The sequence below is a fragment of the Perna viridis genome, chromosome 10 (genome assembly GCF_037379345.1).
Source record: "Perna viridis isolate PV_CMFRI_1.1 ecotype Kerala chromosome 10, ASM3737934v1, whole genome shotgun sequence".
Lineage (NCBI taxonomy): Eukaryota > Metazoa > Mollusca > Bivalvia > Mytilida > Mytilidae > Perna > Perna viridis.
In genome coordinates, this window is record NC_142454.1 from 1,036,305 (window position 1) to 1,058,466 (window position 22,162).

At 33.9% G+C, this 22,162-nt stretch overlaps 1 protein-coding gene across 1 annotated transcript; it reads left to right on the forward strand.

Moving 5' to 3' along the window:
- Positions 1-575: 575 nt before the first annotated feature.
- LOC148604075 (uncharacterized) lies at positions 576-21,962 on the forward strand. The gene is made up of 22 exons (XM_088549285.1): positions 576-775; positions 1,824-2,019; positions 2,279-2,391; positions 2,730-2,864; positions 3,949-4,107; positions 4,330-4,445; positions 5,870-6,002; positions 9,620-9,954; positions 10,155-10,181; positions 10,643-10,666; positions 11,506-11,643; positions 11,861-12,205; positions 15,844-16,146; positions 16,663-16,785; positions 17,138-17,272; positions 17,532-17,630; positions 18,314-18,397; positions 18,599-18,794; positions 18,990-19,069; positions 19,856-19,930; positions 20,232-20,526; positions 21,462-21,962. The coding sequence occupies exons 1-22, from the start codon at positions 724-726 to the stop codon at positions 21,791-21,793; spliced, it is 3,495 nt and encodes a 1,164-aa protein (XP_088405411.1). The 5' UTR covers positions 576-723; the 3' UTR covers positions 21,794-21,962.
- Positions 21,963-22,162: the final 200 nt, after the last annotated feature.

The window sequence follows — 22,162 nt, forward strand, 5'->3', positions numbered from 1 at the left end:
TGCACAGAGGGTGTATTCGTTATTTTAAAGCTATAGACTAGCGGAGTGATACACAGCATAAATCAGGGAAGGGAAATAGGTGTGCGGATTGGTTCTTTATGTCTTTACAGTTGGTATTATGGGAATTAAAATTTTGCAAAATTAGAGAACTACAAAAGCAAAATTATTTCACATGATTTTCTCCTGACTTGAGCAAATAAAACCTGAAATTCAGGTGGATGGAGCTTTCACATAATTTTTCAAGTCAAGTGAGTTTCACGTGAAACACTGAAAATCACGTCCATTTTATATGAAGTTCATTAGAAGCTCGATTCACATGAATTTAAAATGATCATCAGAACCCTATAATACTGTACTTCCTTATATTAAGATGTAAAAATGTGTGCTAACGCTTGCAACATTACAAGTTTAAATAAAACAATTCGACGTTTAAAATATCCACTTATAGATGTATCAAATTACATGTGTATTTCCTTTTACTTGTTCGTGAACATACATTAAAACAAAACAAAAGAAAAGCTAATGAGGCATTCAAATAAAGACAAAACAAATGGAAAGTTTGATATGAACTTAACAACAAAATATAGGTAACAAAGAAAGACTTAATAACAACATGGATTAAATATATAAATAAAGGCTGATTTAGTTTTTTTTCGTGCAAATGAAAATTTGTGAAACTCCCTATAGGTGATTTATCAAGAGACTCTAAAATATACCTTAATAATGTTTCGGACTATACTTTTATCTGTTCTCATCTCATGGATTTCATACTCAGGTTTGTATTCTAAAGTTTTAATATCCTTACTTTTCAATGACATTTGTTTTGATCTGATGAAGAAATAACTGTATGTTTTTTTTTCTTTCATTTTACAATCTTCTAGTACTAACAATTTTTTTTCACAAATGTCGAAAATACAATCAATTTCGGAGCCAGGACAAACAGGGTGTATATTGCTAAGGATTTAAACGGGTGAATTAAGAGAATGTAATGTCAGCAAATCAAAATAATTGGACAAATGTATAAAACTACATTCACAATTCGTTTCAGTGGATGAATACAAAGTAAACTTAAAACCCTAAACCCATTTAAGTATATCATATTCAAATTACAGCAATAAAAATGGATTTCTTTTTTGAATACAAGTTATAAAAACCTTCAAGCACAACCAGTTTCGCTTTACATCATACGCAGTGTCAAAAGCCAAGAAAGGTCAACTCTTTTTTAGAATAAAAAATAGAAATATCAAAAATTGTGCCCATATTCGATCATTTCATTTTCGTGTCCGCAATTCTAGATTCGTCACTTACAAACATGTTTCACAACATAATAAGTAGTGCTGTAATAATCAAAGACCCGGGTGGGTAAATTTGTCAGAGGTTTACACTGTAGGTTCAAAATTTCGAGCTAATATCCATTTTCGAGACAGGGTACCCTATTTTCACGAACAGTTTCTAGCGTATCCGGTGACAATAAATTATTAAACTTTGGCTTAATGGTAAGTAATTAGATATTCATATAAAGGGCCATGGTAGGTGAACTTTTCTGAGGTATACAGAAGTTTTAAATCATGTAAATCATTACAGATTACAATACATAAACCTATCAGTCATTTAACCATAAAAAAAGTACAATAAAAAAGTGATAAAAAAGTGATTAAAAAGTGATTAAAAAGATTTAATATACATATACATGTACTTATAAGGAAAAATACTATCACAAAGAAACAGAAAGAAAAATATCACAACAATAAAACAACAAGCAAACGAAAAAAAAACCGTCAAAACCTTCAAGTCTCAATACAACATTAGATATCTATTTCTAGAAGGAGCATGCACCAATACACTACCTTTAGCATCCGGGACATGGAAGACAAGTAACAGAGGAACATGGACTGTAAACAGTGGTCAGACACAGATATCAGGGTTCCAGGTGACTACAAACACTGCCGCCGGACCCTTCACTGTAACCGTGTCATGTGAGGACGATACCACAGATACAGATGGATATATCCTGCTGAAGTAAGTATATGTACATTAAATATGCAAACACACCCATAAAGTTACAGGTAGACTGTAAAATGTAGACGTACAAACATTGCCTTGGTCTTGTGAAATTGTGTTTATTTGCTATTACAAATTTGTTATAGAATGAACTTTTTTTATTATAGTTTTTCAATTTGTGCATTGCAACCTATTCTCTTTTGACCGGGAAGTTGTGAGGTACCAAGATGTTTCGTATTAGACAAATTTAAAAAAAAGATTTTTTTTCTCTCCTAAGGTCAACAACAACGAGGAACTTGTTTGGAGGTCCAAAATACATATATGCCTGTGTAAAATTTGAGCAACAAACCTCTAGTAACTCGGACGCCTACTATTACTACATGTCAGCAGGTTTGTAGAAATAGTCTGGAAAGAATAATTGACGGCCATGTATGACCGACCATAGTATAAATTTGCTATATACATATACATACAAAATTTGAGGTTTGAGATTGTAGTGGTCTGCGAATTTAGAACAGAAACACAAGATTGTTTTTAATTAATTTCTTGAACCTATCAGTATGACATCACTGCCCCTTATCGATGTTTTATAGAACATGAATTATAGAAGATTTCTAAAACCTAACATATACATGAACATTGATGCTCCACTTTATTGTATAGCCTTAAAACGTGGGCTTGATTTACATAATTGAAACTTTGAGTTTATATTTTTTTCTCTTTTTCAGTTGAGACGACATTATCTACTGGGTCTTACGAACGTATCATTCTTCTCCCGTCATCTGTTACAACCTTTAGTTTTGATACACTCTGTAACGACAAATCAACAACACCGGACAGGACACATGTCGCTATTAAAGATGGTAAGATATGGGACAGGACACATGTCACTCTTAAAGATGGTAAGATATCAGACAGGACACAAGTGACTCTTAAAGACAGTAAGATATCAAACAGGACACAGGTCACTCTTAAAGACAGTAAGATATCAGACCGGAAAAATGTCGGTATGAAAGATGGTAAGATATCAAATGGGACATATATCGCTACTGAAGACGGTAAGATATCAGACAAGACACATGTCACTCTTAAAGATGGTAAGATATCAGACAGGACACATGTCGTTCTTAAAGATGGTAAGATATCAGACAGAACACAAGTCGATATTAAAGATGGTAAGATATCAGACAGGACACATGTCGTTCTTAAAGATGGTAAGATATCAGACAGAACACAAGTCGATATTAAAGATGGTAAGATATCAGGACACAAGCAACTTTTAAAGACAGTAAAGATATCAGACAGGAAAAATGCCACTTTTAAAGACGGTAAGATATTAAACGGGACAAATGTCGATATTAATGATGGTAAGATATCAGACGGAACACATATCGCTACAACTGGAGACGGTAAGATATCAGACAGGACATATGTCACTATTTAAGACAGTAAGGTATCAGACAGGGAAAATGTCCATATTAAAGACGGTAAGATATCAGACAGGACACATTTCGTTCTTAAAGATGGTAAGATATCAGACAGAACACAAGTCGATATTAAAGATGGTAAGATATCAGACAGGACAAAAGGCGGTTAAAATCGACATTTTCTTTCTCATATGGACAAATTCATCAGAATTTTCATATTCAATATGAAATTTACCATACATGCTCCAAAAAACTCGATCAGCGCTTTTGTCTAAAACCTGACCATTGGTCTATTCTAAATTTACTTGAAATATGTGTTATTGGTGGCGTTTCGGTTTCTCATTTAAGTGTCCTTTCTTTCAGTTTCAACAATTGACTCATCTGCTAAGCATATATTCTGCTATCTCTAAAGAGGTTATTTGAATCAAACTAAACACTGCACTATCAGCTATGGTATTCTGAAATTTCTTTATCGTTTTTTGCATTGCCATTCTTATCTTATTTTTGTTATTCACTTTAGGAACCGAATCTGCAGCAGCAGTCACGTGTCCAACATCAATCCTGGGAACTTTCTCATACAGTGATACCTCATGTACCTCAACATTCGCTGATGTTTGTACAGTGCGGTCCGAGTTCAACTTAAACTATACTGTGTGTGCTGAGGAGCAAATGTTTTCAGGTATGTAAAATTCGTTCATTGTTTTTTTAAATAGCATCTGTTGTCTTAAACTTAATCTTCATGCCAAATCGGTAATGAAAAACTTTCCAAAACATATAGTTGTCAATCCTATATCTGCGAACATATTATGCGCAATTTGTCCATTTGTTATGAAATTAGTCTGATTTATAAAAGTCTGTGTGTCCTCTGAAATATGAGATTTTTTGTTTTCATGTTTTCCAGCGGGTGGTCAGTTTTACTGTGTGCACGGTGGATCAAATGACGGGAATGATTACGTCACACTGTACAACAGAGATAGTTCTGTAGACTCCAGTACCTACTACCAGTTCGTCTGTATGGTATGTATCTGACCAATTGGAACAGGCAATGTCAGGTTTGGATGTCACAAAACTTGAAAGATATATAAATCCGAAAATGTTCTTAATAATTATGGTAATAACTTTATAAGTCTTGTAATTTCGGATACTTAAACTGTTTACATATTGTTCTGTTGTTTGTCGTTTAAGGATGTTCGAGTTTCAACAACAAACGTATTTGATTTTTGTTAAAATTGTTGTAAAAATTGGTTTGTTTAGGATAAAATAACAAACCAAGAAATTGAAAGACGGCACACTAAAACACACACAAAAAATAAACTTCTTTTGTGATTACTGATATAGCTTCTTCCGCGTCATTTTATTACCCCTCACGTCGACAACAGCAGCCATCTCAGAACAAAAAATATATGACAGATGAGAAGATTTTGATTTGTTTATTATAAACCTCCCTTTCTTGTGCAGTTGTATACCAGCATCCTCTACAATTTATGGTGTTTATGTTTCTCAGTTGTTAAGGTATGTCAGAGCAAGTAGCGTCTATTTTGATTTCTTAAGACGCCAACGTTGTTTAAAAGACAAGCTTAAACTACGTCTCCTACGCTGCCTAAAAATATTTCCGATATTCATATCTTATTGAAAGATATTCTCATTCTGACAAACAGATTATAGATGATGGATTTCCATTTCGCCTACAATTTTTTTTATAGTTTTTACTTGTATTTTATTGTTATTTCATCTTGAACTTGACGCAACTTCCACACAAAGTTCAAGACCTTTGAAACTCGTGGCTAGAATTTACATCATGTTTATTGTGTTAAGTTCTGTTTAATTTCACTTATCAATTGGTCATATCTTCTGTACTGTTTTGACTACTAGATTTATCGATTTTGTCTGGCCAGTGGCAATTTGTACTGCCCATTTCTGTTGAAATATACCTGAAATAATGAACCTTTCTTGAAGCGGGAGGTTTATCGCGCTATAAAATCTTGTTTAATCCACCTTTCACTTAGAAGTGCCTGTACCATGCAGGACAATTGTGATGGTTTTCACACTTTCCAATTTTTGCTCTGATCTTGCCATTTGTTACATGGACTTTACTTTTAGGAGATTTTCTGTTGACTACTGCTTAGATTTTATCAGTTCGGTAATTTTGTTATTACCCTTCATTGATATATTTTATACGTTGGGGTCATGACCATTTCGCCGAACTAGTATATTCTTCAATCCAGGAGCAGGTACTGACATACTGAAATTGTTTAACTTTTCTTAAGTCTCAAAGACTGCCTTTGGCTGTTTATTCAGTGGTAGGCAGGACTTGTGTCTCATTGACACATTCCATGTTTCCACTGTCTTTTCCATTCCGCTGATACTTACCTTTATATTAATTTATACTCTACACGCGATTTATTGCAATAATATGTAATACATTCTGTCATCGCTTTCAGGTATACAGTACTGCTGACACCATTGTGACAGCTTCTATAAATCCCAAGGAATGTTTCAGCAGTTCACGTCAGACCACAACATCTACAGTACATACACAGGGACTCACCAGAACATTCACTAATTACGCCGATTGTATGTAGCTTTTGCATGACTTTTATCTTTACTAGTAGCATTGAGTAGACAGTTCAAGGGGCGGTTGTAGAATTTTGAACGGGTCGGAGAAAAGGGTATGAGACTGCTTGTAAGCTCCAATCCTTTAACTTATACAATTGTTTCAAAATTCTGTAAAAATCAAAACAAAAGTCAATGTATTTTTCAATGATTCAACCACATTGATTGTGTATACTGAGGTAACAGACTTCCTACATTAACAAAGATATTCATGAAGCCTTCCCCAGCTTTATAACATGAAATTGATTAGTTACGGCACTGGCGACGAGGTTTCATCGTCTTTGACTACTACTACGAGTCTCGCACGGACGGCATTCTTCGACAAAGGATAAAAGCAAGAAATTATCAGATTGTAAATTTAATTTATCGAACATCTATCATTATCTTAATTTATTTCATTTCAGCTGACTGTTGTAAGTATATATCACTTTCGTGTCGTTTTGTTTTGCGTGTTTTTTTGGTTTTTGATATGTTTTTGTTCCAGCGTAAGCACACATCCTTCAATTTTCAGAGCGCTTTATTCGCCAATATAGTCTGCAGTACTAGGTTATGATAGTTATAACTTTTTTTGAGGTTTTTCTTCTTTATGACAACATATATACAATGAGGCTACCATAAAGTTCACTATTATAAAGATTTGCTCGCACGATACCTTTGTAACATATAATATATATTATCGTACAACATACTAATGTTGCCCATTAGTTTAATCCCTGTTATGAACCAACCTATTTTAGGCCGGTGATTCAGGCTATTTTCTATATAGTCAAATTAATAAAACACCAAAAGCAATCAGCTCATTTTAGAAACTCAAATCGAAATACAGAATAAAAAAGTCTTTATCGATTAGTATAGAAGTTTCCTTAGATCCCATACAAATATTTGGCTCGAAAATACTTATGTTTAAAAATGTCTGGTGGATCTCAGTACATTATTGAATTCTTTATTCTTTAGCGTTTCTTTTAGCTCTTCAGTTCTTAGTATTAAAGTATTCAAAAACAGAAACCCGAAGTTAATACTAGTCTGGACTTTATTACATTAGTCATCAATGAAGCTAAACGTGGTGAAAAGTGCAAATGACATCGAACATGCACACGATTATTTCCTCAGGGCCTGATCTCTAGAAACAGCTGTACTTCAGTCACGACTTGAATTAGTTTCATTATACTATCAATACACTATAGACTGGGTGATCGATTGGGCAAATTACAAATATTATTGCATTGAAATTAAACGGATATGCCATAATTTCCATCTATTTTGAATCCTTTGAAATATAATAAGAGAGTCACCAAGAGGTCATATTTGTCTAATCCTGAAAGTATTTAATACATTAAGAAACACCCCACACAAAGTTACAAGATTCATTGTGTTACTTTATGACATGAAAGTGCAAATCCTATATTTCGTCCTTGTGACATTTATCCTGTAATTCTAAACGTTTAAGTCACTGAAATTTCTTCAGGGTATTTTAAGTGTTTGGACTTAAGTAGATCTATACCAAATTCTATTTCTTTCCTATCAAAAGTGCAATACCACTTTACTTAAAATGACGTAATAAACAAATGGCATTTAGTTTGTATTTAATGCACCTGTGCATTTAATGATTTTTATTATTTTTTTTGCACCTTTGGCAAATACACGAAAATCCCTTCACGAAAGGTTGTATTAGTACAAGTTACGTGATAAGATATAACTAATTATAAGTGCTTTTTAATGTGGCTGCTATTCTTGTTCAATTAGTTTATCTCCCTTTGTATTGCAAAATACTGGGGAACAATTTACGGTTATGGAAGCGGGGGAAATAGCGCTATAAAACCTGGTTTAACCCAATAATTCAACCAGAAATGCTTGTACCAAGTCGTTGTTACGGTTTCTACCTTAATATTGTCATTTGTTATATTGACTCTATGTTGACAATTCCCCTTGATTATTACTTATAGTTTATCTGATCGGTAAATTTGTTACTACTCGATTTGCACTGTTTGAAGCAGTCTTGTTTATAAGGCAGACAGACAGACAAAGATACAGCGATGAAGTAAGGACTTGGACCATTCAACCGTGATACATTACTTTATCCTTGTTTATAAGGCAGACAGACAGACAGACATAGATACCCCACCGATGAAGTAAAGACTGGACCATTCAGCCTTGATACGTTACTTTATCTTTGAATTAATAAATGCTATTGTGGTAGGGTCTGGTACGGATTAATAATTCCAAAGACGTGTATTATTGATTAAATTGTTATTTTTGAGAAAGGGAGGAATGTGTAATGACTTTAAGAATTAATATTGTTCATTTTAACTATAAATTGAATTATATGCATGTACAGGTATAAAACAACCAAAATGGGGAAGTAAAAGAAAATGTTATGAAAAACAACAAGTAACAAGTAATAAGCAAGTCAAAAGAAATGCCTGGAGGACAAAAAATACTTGTACACAAATAAGAAATGGGCGGGTAAACATTTGTCCAGATTCACATTGTTTGATGGATGAGTCTTATATAATTGAATAGTATATATGTTTGAACATGTTGTATATTCAGAGAGCTCGCTTTTACTCTGGTAATAAACGTTACAGTCAGTTTTACACGTCTTGGAATTATTAATCCGTGCCAGACTCTACCACACTATTCAAAATCTATATTTTATTTAATATCTATCAAGTTATATTAAATCTGTCTAATTTCAAAATCCAGTTTCGTGTTAAACACTATTATATGTTGACACATTGGGAAAATGTTTTCTTTAATAAAGTTCATATAAATGAAAGTATATTTGATTGTGTTTGATAACATTTACTCCCACTTGATCTCAAACACGTTATTTAATTTAGGATAAGGCGTCATTTTCCATTCAAAAGACTTTTTCCAAATACAGATTTAATACAGTTTTATTAAAAAAAGTGGCAATTTATTCTTTAGTACTTCTTTGCCAAAAATATGGATTGAAATATAAATGGTAAATAGAAATTGAATAGAAACAATGAAATAAAAGTAAAGCAATTACCATAGATTGAAAAATAATTTTATATAAGCGCTATTTATACGATGCTATACAGAGGTTAAAGCCCTCGTAACCCTGATGTTAACGAACCTAATATGTTGATAGAACCACCCTTAAATAATGGTATACAGACATACGTACATGTGTAATTCACATTGATTGTTAAAATTGGGGAAAAAATGTTATAATATTTGTTATGACCTTTGTCTCGAAGTTTTTGTGTGCTGGAATAAAACCGTACATTTTATGGTAGATATTTACAAAACAGTAACACCACTTTGTGACAAAAGTCTTCATTTAAACAACTATCATCAGCACTGTAAATACTCCGACAGACCAAGGCAACTCAGAAAGTTTGTTTGAATGCAAAACAAGTTGAATTAATAAAAAGTAGCGTTCTAAGTTATTCTACATACTTGTCAATACTGACAAAATTACATTTGAAATGTCTCTTCAATCTTATAAATATCCTTTAAAACCATCTTGCATTTTTGTTTGTATTCATCTCTATCGTATTACAAACACTTTGTAAAGAATAGATAATGAAATAATATTATCCCATTTGTAGATGTGACGTCGTCGTCGTCGACGAACCTGACATGGTTATACGTTCTGATAGCTATAATCCTCCTCCTAATATTCTTCGCTATTATTGTCGCCATATGGTACTTCAAATGCAGAAAGAAGAAAGAGAACAAACTAATCGACGAAGAGTCGCCGCATGTATCCGATGTCGAAGAAGAGGAGAAAAAAGAGGAGGATCCCAAACCTATTAAGAAGAAACAGAGGGAGCCATCACCAGAACCACCCCCTAAAGAGGAGGAGGATACAAAGTCTATCGATTCTGGAATTCAACAAGATAAAAAAGAGGAAGTTAAAAAGGAAGAGAAAAAAGTGGAAATTGTAAGTTGTCATATCAGCCAGAATCATACATATATCTCTGTATCCAGAATCATACATCTATCTCTGTATCCAGAATCATACATGTATCTCTGTATCCATCTGATTAATTTTGCTTGAATGGATTGTATTTGACTGTTACAATAACATTCAAACGACTATGTGGTGTTCGCTGTCTTATAATTTCTCTTATTTAATTGTAGGTGGATATTGAAGAGAAAAAAGAAAAGGTTAGTAGAAGGTGGATGGCGGATGCACAAGTCAACAAAAAACCCAAAACAAAACAAAACAAACAATAAAAAAAATCAAAAAACAAAAACTAATCAAACAACAACAAAAACGAAAACACAGAACATTTCCACCTTTATCACATTATGACAATTTATTGTAATCTATAAATATCATATGTAGTACATATATGGGGACTGAATCAGAGATTAAGTGTGACAAGTGGACGACCATTTTGTCCATCTTTATTATTTGTAGTTTCTGCCCAAAACAAAATGAGTTTTCTTTCAGTCTTTAATCCATCTTAATCGTAAATGGCGCGCCTGTCTAGTTTTTATCCTTTGAATATATTGTTTTGAATACCGTTCGAATCTTGGTTCCTTGATTACTCATTGATACGTACACAATAAATGGTATCATCGTTTTTTTAAATAACTTTGAATCCCATGTATTTTTCTTGCAGAAAGAAGAACCGAAGAAAGAAGAGGCAAGCAATTATATTTAAATTATTTCACAGTGTAAACATGGCGTTAATCCAACAAAATGGAAATGTATTGAAAAAGAAATAATAATAACAGCGCCAAAATGTTTTCAAATGATGAAGTTATCTAGTTGCTTTGTTTCTCCCATTAAAATGCACATGACCTTTGAACCACCGGGTGGTGAAAACCGGTTCTCCTTCAGTTTATTCTTGATTTTAAATTATTTTTCTACTCCCTAAGATAAATTTAAGATTATAACATGCTCGCATATTGAAAATCTGAATCTTACCATCTCGAGTGAAGAGGTCATTTTAACCATTCATTACTGAAGGTGATAAACTTTGTATCTGTGTATACTAGACAGAATGGGTGATGGTAACCATGGTAACCTAACAGGAAATGTTTCCTCTATACCTGGTCGGTGTATACTATTCATAGATTGACGTATTGTATAAAAGAGTAATCAAGGGAACCAAGATTTTAGCGGAATACAAAAGAATGTGATCCAGAGACAAAGAATAGACATAGAAAACAGACACACACAACAAAAAACATAAAATAACTAAAATAATACATACAAAGTAACAAAAGTAAATGAGCAACTCGGACTTCACTAAAAAACTGGAGCACAGGCCACATGAAAGATATGCGTCCTCTGCTTTTCTAGAAACACCCTCAGAGTTTTTAAAAGTCTAGTCCATGGTATACATCAGAGGAAAGGTAAACTATGACACGTTGAACAAATTAGTTGTCATGGTGCAGATGGATACACCAGCGTTTCTATATACTGTTTTAATAATATTAATTACACATATATTCTCAATGTTGATGTATCCATCAAAAGGAAGTTGAAGAGCCGTCAGAATCAGAGGCTGAATCTGTAGAAACTGAGGAGTCCAGCAGAGTAACAACTCCAGAGGATCCAGAGGAAGTAGAGAGGAAAATCAAACAGATTGGAATGAAAAAGACAACTAACTTTCAGGTACCGTTTTCTTATGACATAAAACTTGGTTGTTATGCGTTAGGATCTCAACGATATCACATGTATCATCATTATAAATGTGATTTCATAGTTGAGAATTTGAGCTGCCTATGATACTTTATAGCTTTTTTAAATGTGTCTGGTGATTCATTATTATTGTATTTTTAAAATTTGTTAACAAATACATATACAGCAACTATCAAACGATGTTTTGCAGCCAACGGGAGAACTGAATACAGTTCTAGTTTCTAGAAAACAACAAGAAAAAAATCAAATAAATGCAGAGAAAGGGAAATGGAAGAAAATGAAAAACATGTTCCGAGGAAAAACAAAAAAAATCAAAGACGCTGGTCAAGATAAAAATAAAGAACACGAGAGGGAGAAAAGCGCCAAGAGAATATCATCTCCACGGAAGGAAAAAGAACTTACAAACGAGAGGGCGGTTACCCCGTTTATGGATGAATATAAATATAAGAAAAAGATGGAAGACAAACTGGAGGAGAAACACACATGGGGCAAAGGACCGGACTATTCTGACCGGTTTAAAGATTCTGACGATGAGGTACAAAGTTTGTAAATACAAAGCTCCATTTTGTTTCCCAAAATCTAATTGAATATCTAATGACAGCGCTGAACTTTACTTCCCGAAATTTTGCAAGATTGTGTTTCGTTTGGTTGCTGTGTCATAGTAACAGATATTGTCATATATAATTGGTAAAATATGACACAATGTAATGGTTTTAGTTAAAAGTTACGACCAAACGTTGTATTCAGTAGGTATTGGTAATCACTGACTAAATTATATCAAGTAGTGTTTACGTACCTCCTAATAACACAGCTGGGAGACCCCTGGAAATATTTGTCAAATATATTGTTAGGTTTAAAGCGACATACCAATAAATTTCAAATAATTTCTTCCTGCAAAACATACATGTAGTTGAAATATACTTTATGCATATGTTATGTAAGTTAAAATAAGAAGTACCTTTAAATACACTATGGTGAAGTATATTACAAATTGTTACAGTAGATGGGGATGATTTTCGAGATACATAGATTTATTTAAACACTATATTAAAACAGCGTCATAATGGACAATAGCCATAGCTTTACAACAGTAAAAAACTGGAAATATATGGTTTTCTTACACTTTCTAAAGAAAACCATATATACATAAAATACATGTACGTGATTTGAAGAAAGGTCGTAGTTACGATAACGTAACCCCGTGTCCTGTTTCGGCTACAATTCCTTCCCATTACTTGAAATGGAGCAGGCCACCAGACATTTTTGGCGCTCGAAATGTGAACCTTATTCAAACTATGCGATAAATGTAATAAAAGGGTGGTCACTACTGGGGTCGAAATTGTTAGTACATTACATTGCCATGGAGAACAGTATACACTGGGAAATCATATTTTGCATTTTTGTTTGCAATGACAAAGATGTTCAAACCCCCTGTAACCTCTGCCGAGCTGGAACTATCCTGTTTCATTACAATGATTTCTTCATTAGAAGACATGATATCTTCTCCAAGCCGCGTTAATTTACCTGTTAACTACGATTTTACATGACAGGCAGTACCCAGACAGCATGCCTCCGTTGGGCCAACGTTGGCTGATGGTTGGATCTTTGGCTTTTAGTTGGCGTTGGCAAGACAACGTTGGCCCAACGTTGGCCTAGTGTAGTAGTCCGTAGTTATGGAAAAATTTTATCTTGATCTATTTTTAACCAAAATGGTTTTTACTTGACAACCAAATGATTAAACACGACATTTTGAAATTTTAAATACTTTCATATCATAAAATGGTTCTACGTTGGACAACGTTGGTCCAACGTTTGCCCTACTATATTTGAACAACCATTTCATTTTATGTTTCTCTTTAAAAACTTGTTGATTACATGATTTGCATGCATTATTCTACATTCAACCCAGAGCCAAAAGTGAGCCAACACTGAACCAACATTGACACAACGTCGAAACGACTTTGGTAACAAACATGTTAAAAAAGGCTTAATATTATTCTTGATGCAAAAATGTATGTCGGTCTCAAGAAAGTCAAACTAGAAAGCAAATCCGGATGTATGAAAGCAAATATTTTATTGCATCTAATTTGCGATACTAAGTTGGGCCATTGTTGGCCCAAAGTTTGTGTGGTGGACGTGTTTTTCAACAAACGGTCGGCATTCCAATGGGAACAAATTGTGCTCCTTTACTTGCTGACCTATTCTTTCACTCATATGAGGCTGACTTTATAGCTGATCTGATCAGAAAGAAAGAATATCGTTTGGCTAGATCCTTCAATCTCAATTTCCGCTATATAGATGACGTATTATCTTTAAACAATCCTAATTTCGGGGATTTGATACATCGCATCTACCCAAAAGAACTTGAGATAAAGGATACTACAGACACTGTGAAGTCAGCCTCATATCTTGACCTACACTTAGAAATCGATGGTAAAGGAAAACTATTGACCAAACTTTACGACAAACGTGATGACTTTTCATTCAGAATTTTCAACTTTCCTTTCATCTGTGGCAACATCCCTTCGGCTCCTGCGTATGGAGTGTTCATATCACAACTCATACGTTATGCCAGAGCTTGCCGAAACTACGCAGACTTTTTGTATCGCGCTAGAACTCTAACAAATAGGCTTCTGGAACAGGGTTATGCTGCTACAAGATTGAAGTCATCACTACAGAAGTTTTATGGTCGTCATCATGAATTCGTGGATCGCTATGGTGTATCCATCAGCACCATGAAAACTGATTTATTCAACGGGTCGTAGTTTTCCTTTCCTCGTTTGTCTACCCCGGACTTGACTTTTTATGAGCAACTCGGCGGGTGTTTCTAGAAAAGCAGAGTGCACCTGGTCCATGCTCCCAGTTTTTAGTGGAGTCCGAGTTGCTCATTTATTTTTGTTACTTTGTATATATGATTTTAGTTACTTCATGTTCTTTGTTGTGTATGTCTGTTTTCCATGTCTGGTCTTTGACTCTGGATTAAATTCTTTTGATTACCCTATAACCTTGGTTCCCTTGAATACTCGTTGAAACACCAAAATATGTATATTTATTTCTATAATTTTACTTCTTTCAAAAAAGTATTGTTGGCTCTTTTCTCGAATTCTGTTAACTGAATGTTTCATATTCATGCAACAAGTGTTCGCGTTTAATATTTAGAACTTATTAGCAGAAAAAAAATTTAATTTATGATAACAATAGTGTACATGATTATCTCCCCCTTATGCAGCTTTCTAACTGAGAGCATAATACACCTTTTACAAAACAAAAGTTGTCTTTCATTTTGAAGGAATGTATACATATTTTCAATGTAAATTCATTCTAAACACAAAACAGTAACAGGTATTATCATATGTCTATTCAATACAAAAAAAAAATGTACATTTTCAATATTTAGTATACCAATGCTCGTAGTATCTGCTAATGTTATAATAGATTTTCTTGTTTTAATGTTGTAAACCAAAATCAGCTTGTCATTGGTATATTCTTACTGAAAATAATTTATATGATAAACTAAGGGGGGAAAGTGAGCTCTTTCTCTGAAGGAGTGCACACATCAGCACTCTGCGACATGACCAGGAAATACATAATGAAATTAAGTTTAAAATATTAAGGAATACAATCGTCTGATCATATGGTTGGGTTAACGTTGGTCTTACGTGAGGCCAACATTGGGGATCCGTTGGGTCAATGTTGGCATTAGGTTGGGCCAACTATTGTGTGCCACTGTTGGGCCAACGTTGGCTCTCTTTGCACTTACAACGTTGGGCCAACATTGGGTACCCTACGTTGGCCCAACGTCGTTGACTTCGTCGAACCAACATTGGCCCAACGTTGGAATGCTGTCTTGGTAGTGGTTATTGGGGATAGAACTTTGATTACGGTACATCATGATTGAGGATTGTATATTGGGGATAGAAGTACTTCGCTTTCTCTACATTTGTTACTTTCGGTAAAGCATGAATTATGATTTATATTGTTCACCAAATCCCTTACCTCATTGTCAACCTAGTTTTTTTAGTCGACCGGAAATAACATGATTAACAAAAAGCCCAAAAAAATCTTTAGATTTAGTGTTTAGTTTCGATCGAGAAATAATAGTCAAACAAAGGAATAAATTATACGTGACATCATTTGTGTCTTCATGGCCATATTTTCTTTATTTTGAATCAGGAATTCGGTGAAATATTGAGAGAAATAGAACAAGAAGAAAAAGACAGAAAGAAGGACAAGACAAAAGTTCATTATGCAGACGAGAACAAAAAAGAAGGAAGGAAACGCAGAAAGTCTACATCTCAAGACAAAGTGAAAATTTCTAAAGCGGAGAAAGAGAGAAGAAAATTGAAGATGGAAAATGAAGCCAAAGATAGCGGTGTTGACAGTCCGGACCCGAAGAAAGAATCGATGGATATATACGATATAGACACGTCAGAACTTCCCCAAGGGTACACTAGAGATAGTGAAGGTCAAATCATAGTAAGTGCGAATGTCATATGATAACACGTCCTTAGGTCAAATAATTGGAAACGTGAAGGTCAAATGTTAGGAAGTGCAAATGTCAAATTATAGTACACGTGAAGGTCAATTCATAGTAAGTGTGAAAGTCAAATCATATAACGTGTGAATAATAGTATATAATGAATGTTAAGGTCAAATCAATGTCAAGGTCAAATTATATTACGTGTAAAGGTAAAATCGTTTTAGGTGTCAATGTCAAATCATAAGTTCGTGTGAAGGTCAAAACGTATTGTAAAGGTCAAGTCCTAGTACGTGTGATGGGCAAGTCATAGCTAATGTGAAGGTCAAATTATGGCAAGTACAGTTTTCTAAGAAGTGACAATTCATTATATGACCTTTTTATTTAATGAAAGTGTTTTTTTTTTCAAATTTTTTTCTTAAGCTGTAAAATCTTAAGCTTTTGTTGTATAACTGTATTACAGTTCAAAACATTACAACTAAAGTAACCGTAAAAATATTTGAATTCAATTTCAGCGTTCCTATGACGGAAAAGTGATGACAAAAGATGAGATGACGTCTATATTCCAACTTGCTAAACTCGGGCAACTTTTCCACGTACCTAGACTAAAGCGAAATGCCAGTGGCAGACCTACTGGTGTAAGATAAAAATTACCTAGACTAAAGCGAACTGCCAGTGGTAGACCTACTGGCGTAAGAAAAAAATTACCTAGACCAAAGCAAACTGCCAGTGGTAGACCTACTGGCGTAAGAAAAAAATTACCTAGACTAAAGCGAACTGCCAGTGGCAGACCTACTGGCGTAATCAGCTTCTTCTTTTCCTTATTTCATAAATAAAAATCTTTTTTTTTAAACTTCTGTCTACACAATTGCTAGCGTTGACTTGTAGTTGTACCTCTTAGTTTCAAACAAAGAAGTTGTGTTAAAACTTTAAACTATGATATTCTATCGTTGAGTTAAGATAACATGTCGTCTCTTCCTTATATTTTAGGAGTTCTTAGAAGACGCATTTGGACCTCCGATAGAAAAAGACGACGACGGCGAGGAAGAAATAATTACCGACGACCCGTTTATTGACGACTATTCCAAACCGAAACGACAGAAGTCGGCGATAACGAATAGAACGGTAAAGACCATTTTTTTCTAAATAAAATCTGATTTTAACAATGGCTGGATGTTCTTAACACTTATACCTTTCGTCAGTGAATAACTTTTTCTATCTCAATGATTTTTCACTTTTTATTTTTTTTTAGTTTGCATTTATCCTGGCTTGCAAATCTTGCATTAAATATCAAGGTGTTGCATTAATTACTGTTAAGCTTTATTGGAAATATTTGACAAAAATAAAAATAAAAAAAAATTCCATAAAATCGTTTCTATTTCAGTTGTCTAGAAGAGATCAGCGAGATCATAAGACTGTAGCATTTGATATTAACGACAACAAGTCGGATATCGTCACAGAAAACGAACAAGACGATTTATATGTAAGTGTTTGAAACATACTAGAAACGAATTTAAAAAAACCTTCTTTTTCTGAAGCCCCCAAAATAAATGAACTGAAACTATAAATAAAGACGAAAATCGACTTAATCTGTAGAAAAAAATGTAAAACATAAAAAAAAACAACAACCACTGGACTACAGGTGCCTGGTTTTGAACAGGCATATACAATCTGAAGACACTTATGATAATTTTTCAATTTTCTGTAGGATGGGATACCCTGTACAATGGGACCTAAACAGCCATTTTCTTTTGGTCAATTGCATTAGGCGGAAGAATCTGACCGGACTTTGTCTGGTCCAATTTTATAATTTTTGCTGTTTTTTACAATTACCTTTTTCTTAGGTCTATTTAAATTCCTTTGTCATTTGACTAAGAGTTTTAGAGGAAGTCTTAATTTGTAATGATACATGACAAAGAATTTTAACATCGCCTTGAGATGTAACTACTTTGGTAAGATACATTTTTGACAATTGTAAAAATGGTTGCTCATTAAGAACTGCGTCCGAGGTTATTTGAAGTGTAAATGAATAAGTTGTTCGAGTTGACCTGGCTTTTTTCAACAATGACTCAGATGACTTTCTCCGAGATGCAGTCGGTCGCATCATTGTTACATCATACATCTATAAATAGTAAATGACAACTGTTTTTATCTTAATATTTTCAGAGAAAAGAGGACTTAACATCAAAAGATAGGGAACTTTTAAGGAGTCGTCTGTTCAAAGGAAAACGGAAGCCATCATCAAGAAGGGTAATTATTTTCATATCTTCGCAGAACTCTAAACTAGTTCATTCAAAGGAATAAAAATAAATGATACCTGTCAAAATTAGATGAGTCATAACTTGTTACTTCTATGTCTTCATTCGAGTGATGATCTTTTTAAATAATATAAATGTTAATAAATCATATGCTACTCTTGCTTACTGTGTGTATGTTTTTAAATGTTTAAAGGCATTAGATGACCGTCCCAGAGAGCTAAGTGATTTGGTTCGAGTCATACCTCAGGGAAGTGCAAAGAAGTATGCTGTGAACGGGCGGGGACCAGAACGTATTCGGTCAGAAAATTACGATCCAGAACAACAGCAGAGATACAGAGAAGGACTGGCAACTGATAAGCGTATTCTAGATAAATCACCTGCAGTCAAACGTGAGCTTAATTAGTTTTGTGTTAAGTTATTTCGTACTAGGACTTATTTCTTTCTATTTCAGATATTAAAAATATATCAAGTAATAAAATTGTAAAAAAAAAAGTCAATGTAAGAGTTACGTCTCATCAGCATCTCAAATGAAAACATGGTATATACTTATACAATGTCTCATACAAATTGTCTTTTAAAACCAGGGCGTGATCCAGGACAACCAACAGAAGCTTTTGTCAACCAGGATACAGATGATATCAGAATATCTGTCGGCAGTCCTGAGGTAATAAATCAACTACACTGAAACCTCTCTAAACAGAACCTGAATTATTCAAACAACCAGACTGACATCCCTTTCTGTCGGTGTCAGTGTGATTAAACCTCTCTAAACCGAACCTGAATTATTCAAACAATGTAAACCAGACTGACATCTCTTCTGTCAATGTCAGTGTGATTAAACCTCTCTAAACGGGACCAGAATTATTCAAACAATGAAAACCAGACTGACGTCCCTTTCTTTCAACGTCCGTGAGATTAAACCTCTCTAAACCGAACCAGAATTATTCAAACAATGTAAACCAGACTGACATCCCTTTCTGTCAATGTCAGTGTGATTAAACCTTTCTAAACCGAGCCTGAATTATTCAAACAATGTAAATCAGACTGACATCCCTTTCTGTAAATGTCAGTGTGCCGAAACTTCTGTAAACTAAACACCTGCCTAAACGAAACAAGGGGTCGAGTTCAGACAGGTTTCACTGTATATTAAATTACCGATCGTGAATAAGGATTGCATGACTTATTCACGAGACTTCGTTCTTTGTAAAAGTTGAAACAATTGTATGTGAATATTCAGACCTAATATTGTGCTCTGGCACATTGACGAAAACCAGAAGCAACCTTTACGAACAAATAGTGTTGTATTCCTAACCATTTGTTACTTAACATTAACTTATTGTTACATTGTAAGCTGACATGTGACTTCTCTCATACTCATACCGTAACCTAAATGTGTATTTATGCTAAGTTTATCGTCTATGTACTTGTTACTTGTCTTGCCTTTTTGTAGCATCGACAACAGGGCATCAATATTGGCAGTGATGACGAGTTCTTCCTAGTCAGTAGTGTTGCTGATCAGCAAGAGGTTTGCCGTTATTGATCATTACATTATTTATTAAATAAATATTTCCTTATAAAAGATTCGCGTATTTTAAATACAAACGTCAGGTAATACAAATAAATAACAAAATTTATAACACACACACACACACACACACACACACACACACACACACACACACACACATAAACTATTTAACACAAATCACAAATATTCGCAAAATCAACTGATATATATATACATATATATATATGTATACCAAATATAACACATTTTCTGCCAGCTGGAAATTCTCCTAAATCTAATACCGAGTTTCATCTTATAGAAATTGTTTTCGCAAGTCCGTCGACCTGGGCAGACAACTGTGCGTCCACTTCCACATACCAATGACTGGTTCTGTCCAAAACACGACATGCGCCATGCCTTGCCATGGTCACTCATCAATCAGTACCAAATAAGGGAATCATCCATATTGAATGCGAACAGTGTTGCTAAAAAACACACCGCACCAAAATCAGCTGAAAATACTAAGAAGAAAATAGACGACAGGCGACTAAAAGAACTATTAGAAGAGTTGTATAAAGATAAGAAGTACTTTGATCACGTCATTGACAGTACAGGTATAAGTTGTATTTAACATACACTTGCCTTCTGTATGTATGGTAGTTCACTCACGTTTTTCCGTTTCTTGACAGTTTGTTTATTTCAAGGGAACACTTTGACAATTTTAAGATTTGATCAGTATAGCCTTAAAAGAGATATATGTTTCTTTAGGAATTTTGATTAGCACTCAAAACCTAATTGCTGTATTCCTAAATGTTCTTTTATTAAACACATTTATTAATATGGTAATATCATAACTACAATGACTTTTGGAAGACAGATGTACAATGTTTCTACTTAACAACCAAATATATTCACTTTTCTCCATGATATTCTGAGAATATGGTTTCAATTATTTTTCGGAACTCTTGTCTTGTAAAAGACTTTATGATTGTCTTTGTACTAGTAAACACAATTGATAGAAACAAAATATCATTGATATGTAACCGAAAAATACGCTATTTAGATATTAAAATATAGACATATTTATAAATAAAAATAAATAAAAAAGAAAAACAACAAACAAAAAAATGAAATGAACAACTTAACCCTCACTCAAAGATGGAAGTATGCTTGTGTTAGTGTAACAAATACATAAATAACATTTAGGGACTTATTAACACCAACGGCATAATAGAAACTTATCTAAATAGGGAACTGTTCATCTGAAACCATTGGCCTTAATTTCCTCGCTCAACATTGACCTTGTATTATTGTAATTTCACCTTTGATAATTTCAAATCACTTATTGATAACATTACCCACAAAAAATCATTTGAAGCTTTTTTACTTTGTTCGGATTGAGTTCATGCGAGAAAAACGGGATTAATTTTGATAAAATATATAACGATTTACATGTGAGGAAAGTTCAATATGTTCTTCAGAATTCGTCATAGTTTTGTTCACAAGTACATGTATGTTAGAGATAATTTTTTGAGTTTAATCTTTGTAGAACCTAACATAGAACCAATCATAGACGAGAGAGATTTAGCGACACATGGACGTGAGTTCCTATTGGAGAGGGCTGAATACTGGGATGATAGAGGCGTGGCCATGACACGCCCACCTACAACAGCGCTAGGATACCGACTTTCTAGAATGAACACTCAGATCCCGGACAATGGTCGACAATCAACAATGTCTGCCATATCGTCTATTTCGCCGACCCCTAATATTCCGGATACACATAGGTCTTCCGGGTCTTCGTCCGTACAAAATAATTCTCATAAAAGGAAAGGACCTCTACCAAAAGCTTTCCTTAAACGTGAACATACAATTTCATGATATTACATGCTATTCCATGATGTCAGTTGATGACTGAAATTTTGAAAGAAGATCAATACCATATCCCCAGTGATATATTGTTGTTATATGTTTATCGTTGTAATTAACAAGTAAAATAATGCAGTAAAACTAAACTTGCCAAAGTTTCATTAAATGTTGATGTTGAAAACCGATGTTGTTTTATATCAGGTCATAGTTAACCAAACACTGATTAATATACTTTACATAAGTGAGCATGAAATAAGAAGCCTTCATGCTCGAAAAACAAATGAATTCAGAGGCATTAGAGTGAATAATGTAATTAAGTGTAAGTGTTTGTAAGAATCAGTCAAAATGGGAAAAATTAGAAACATGCATGTCAAAACCCCA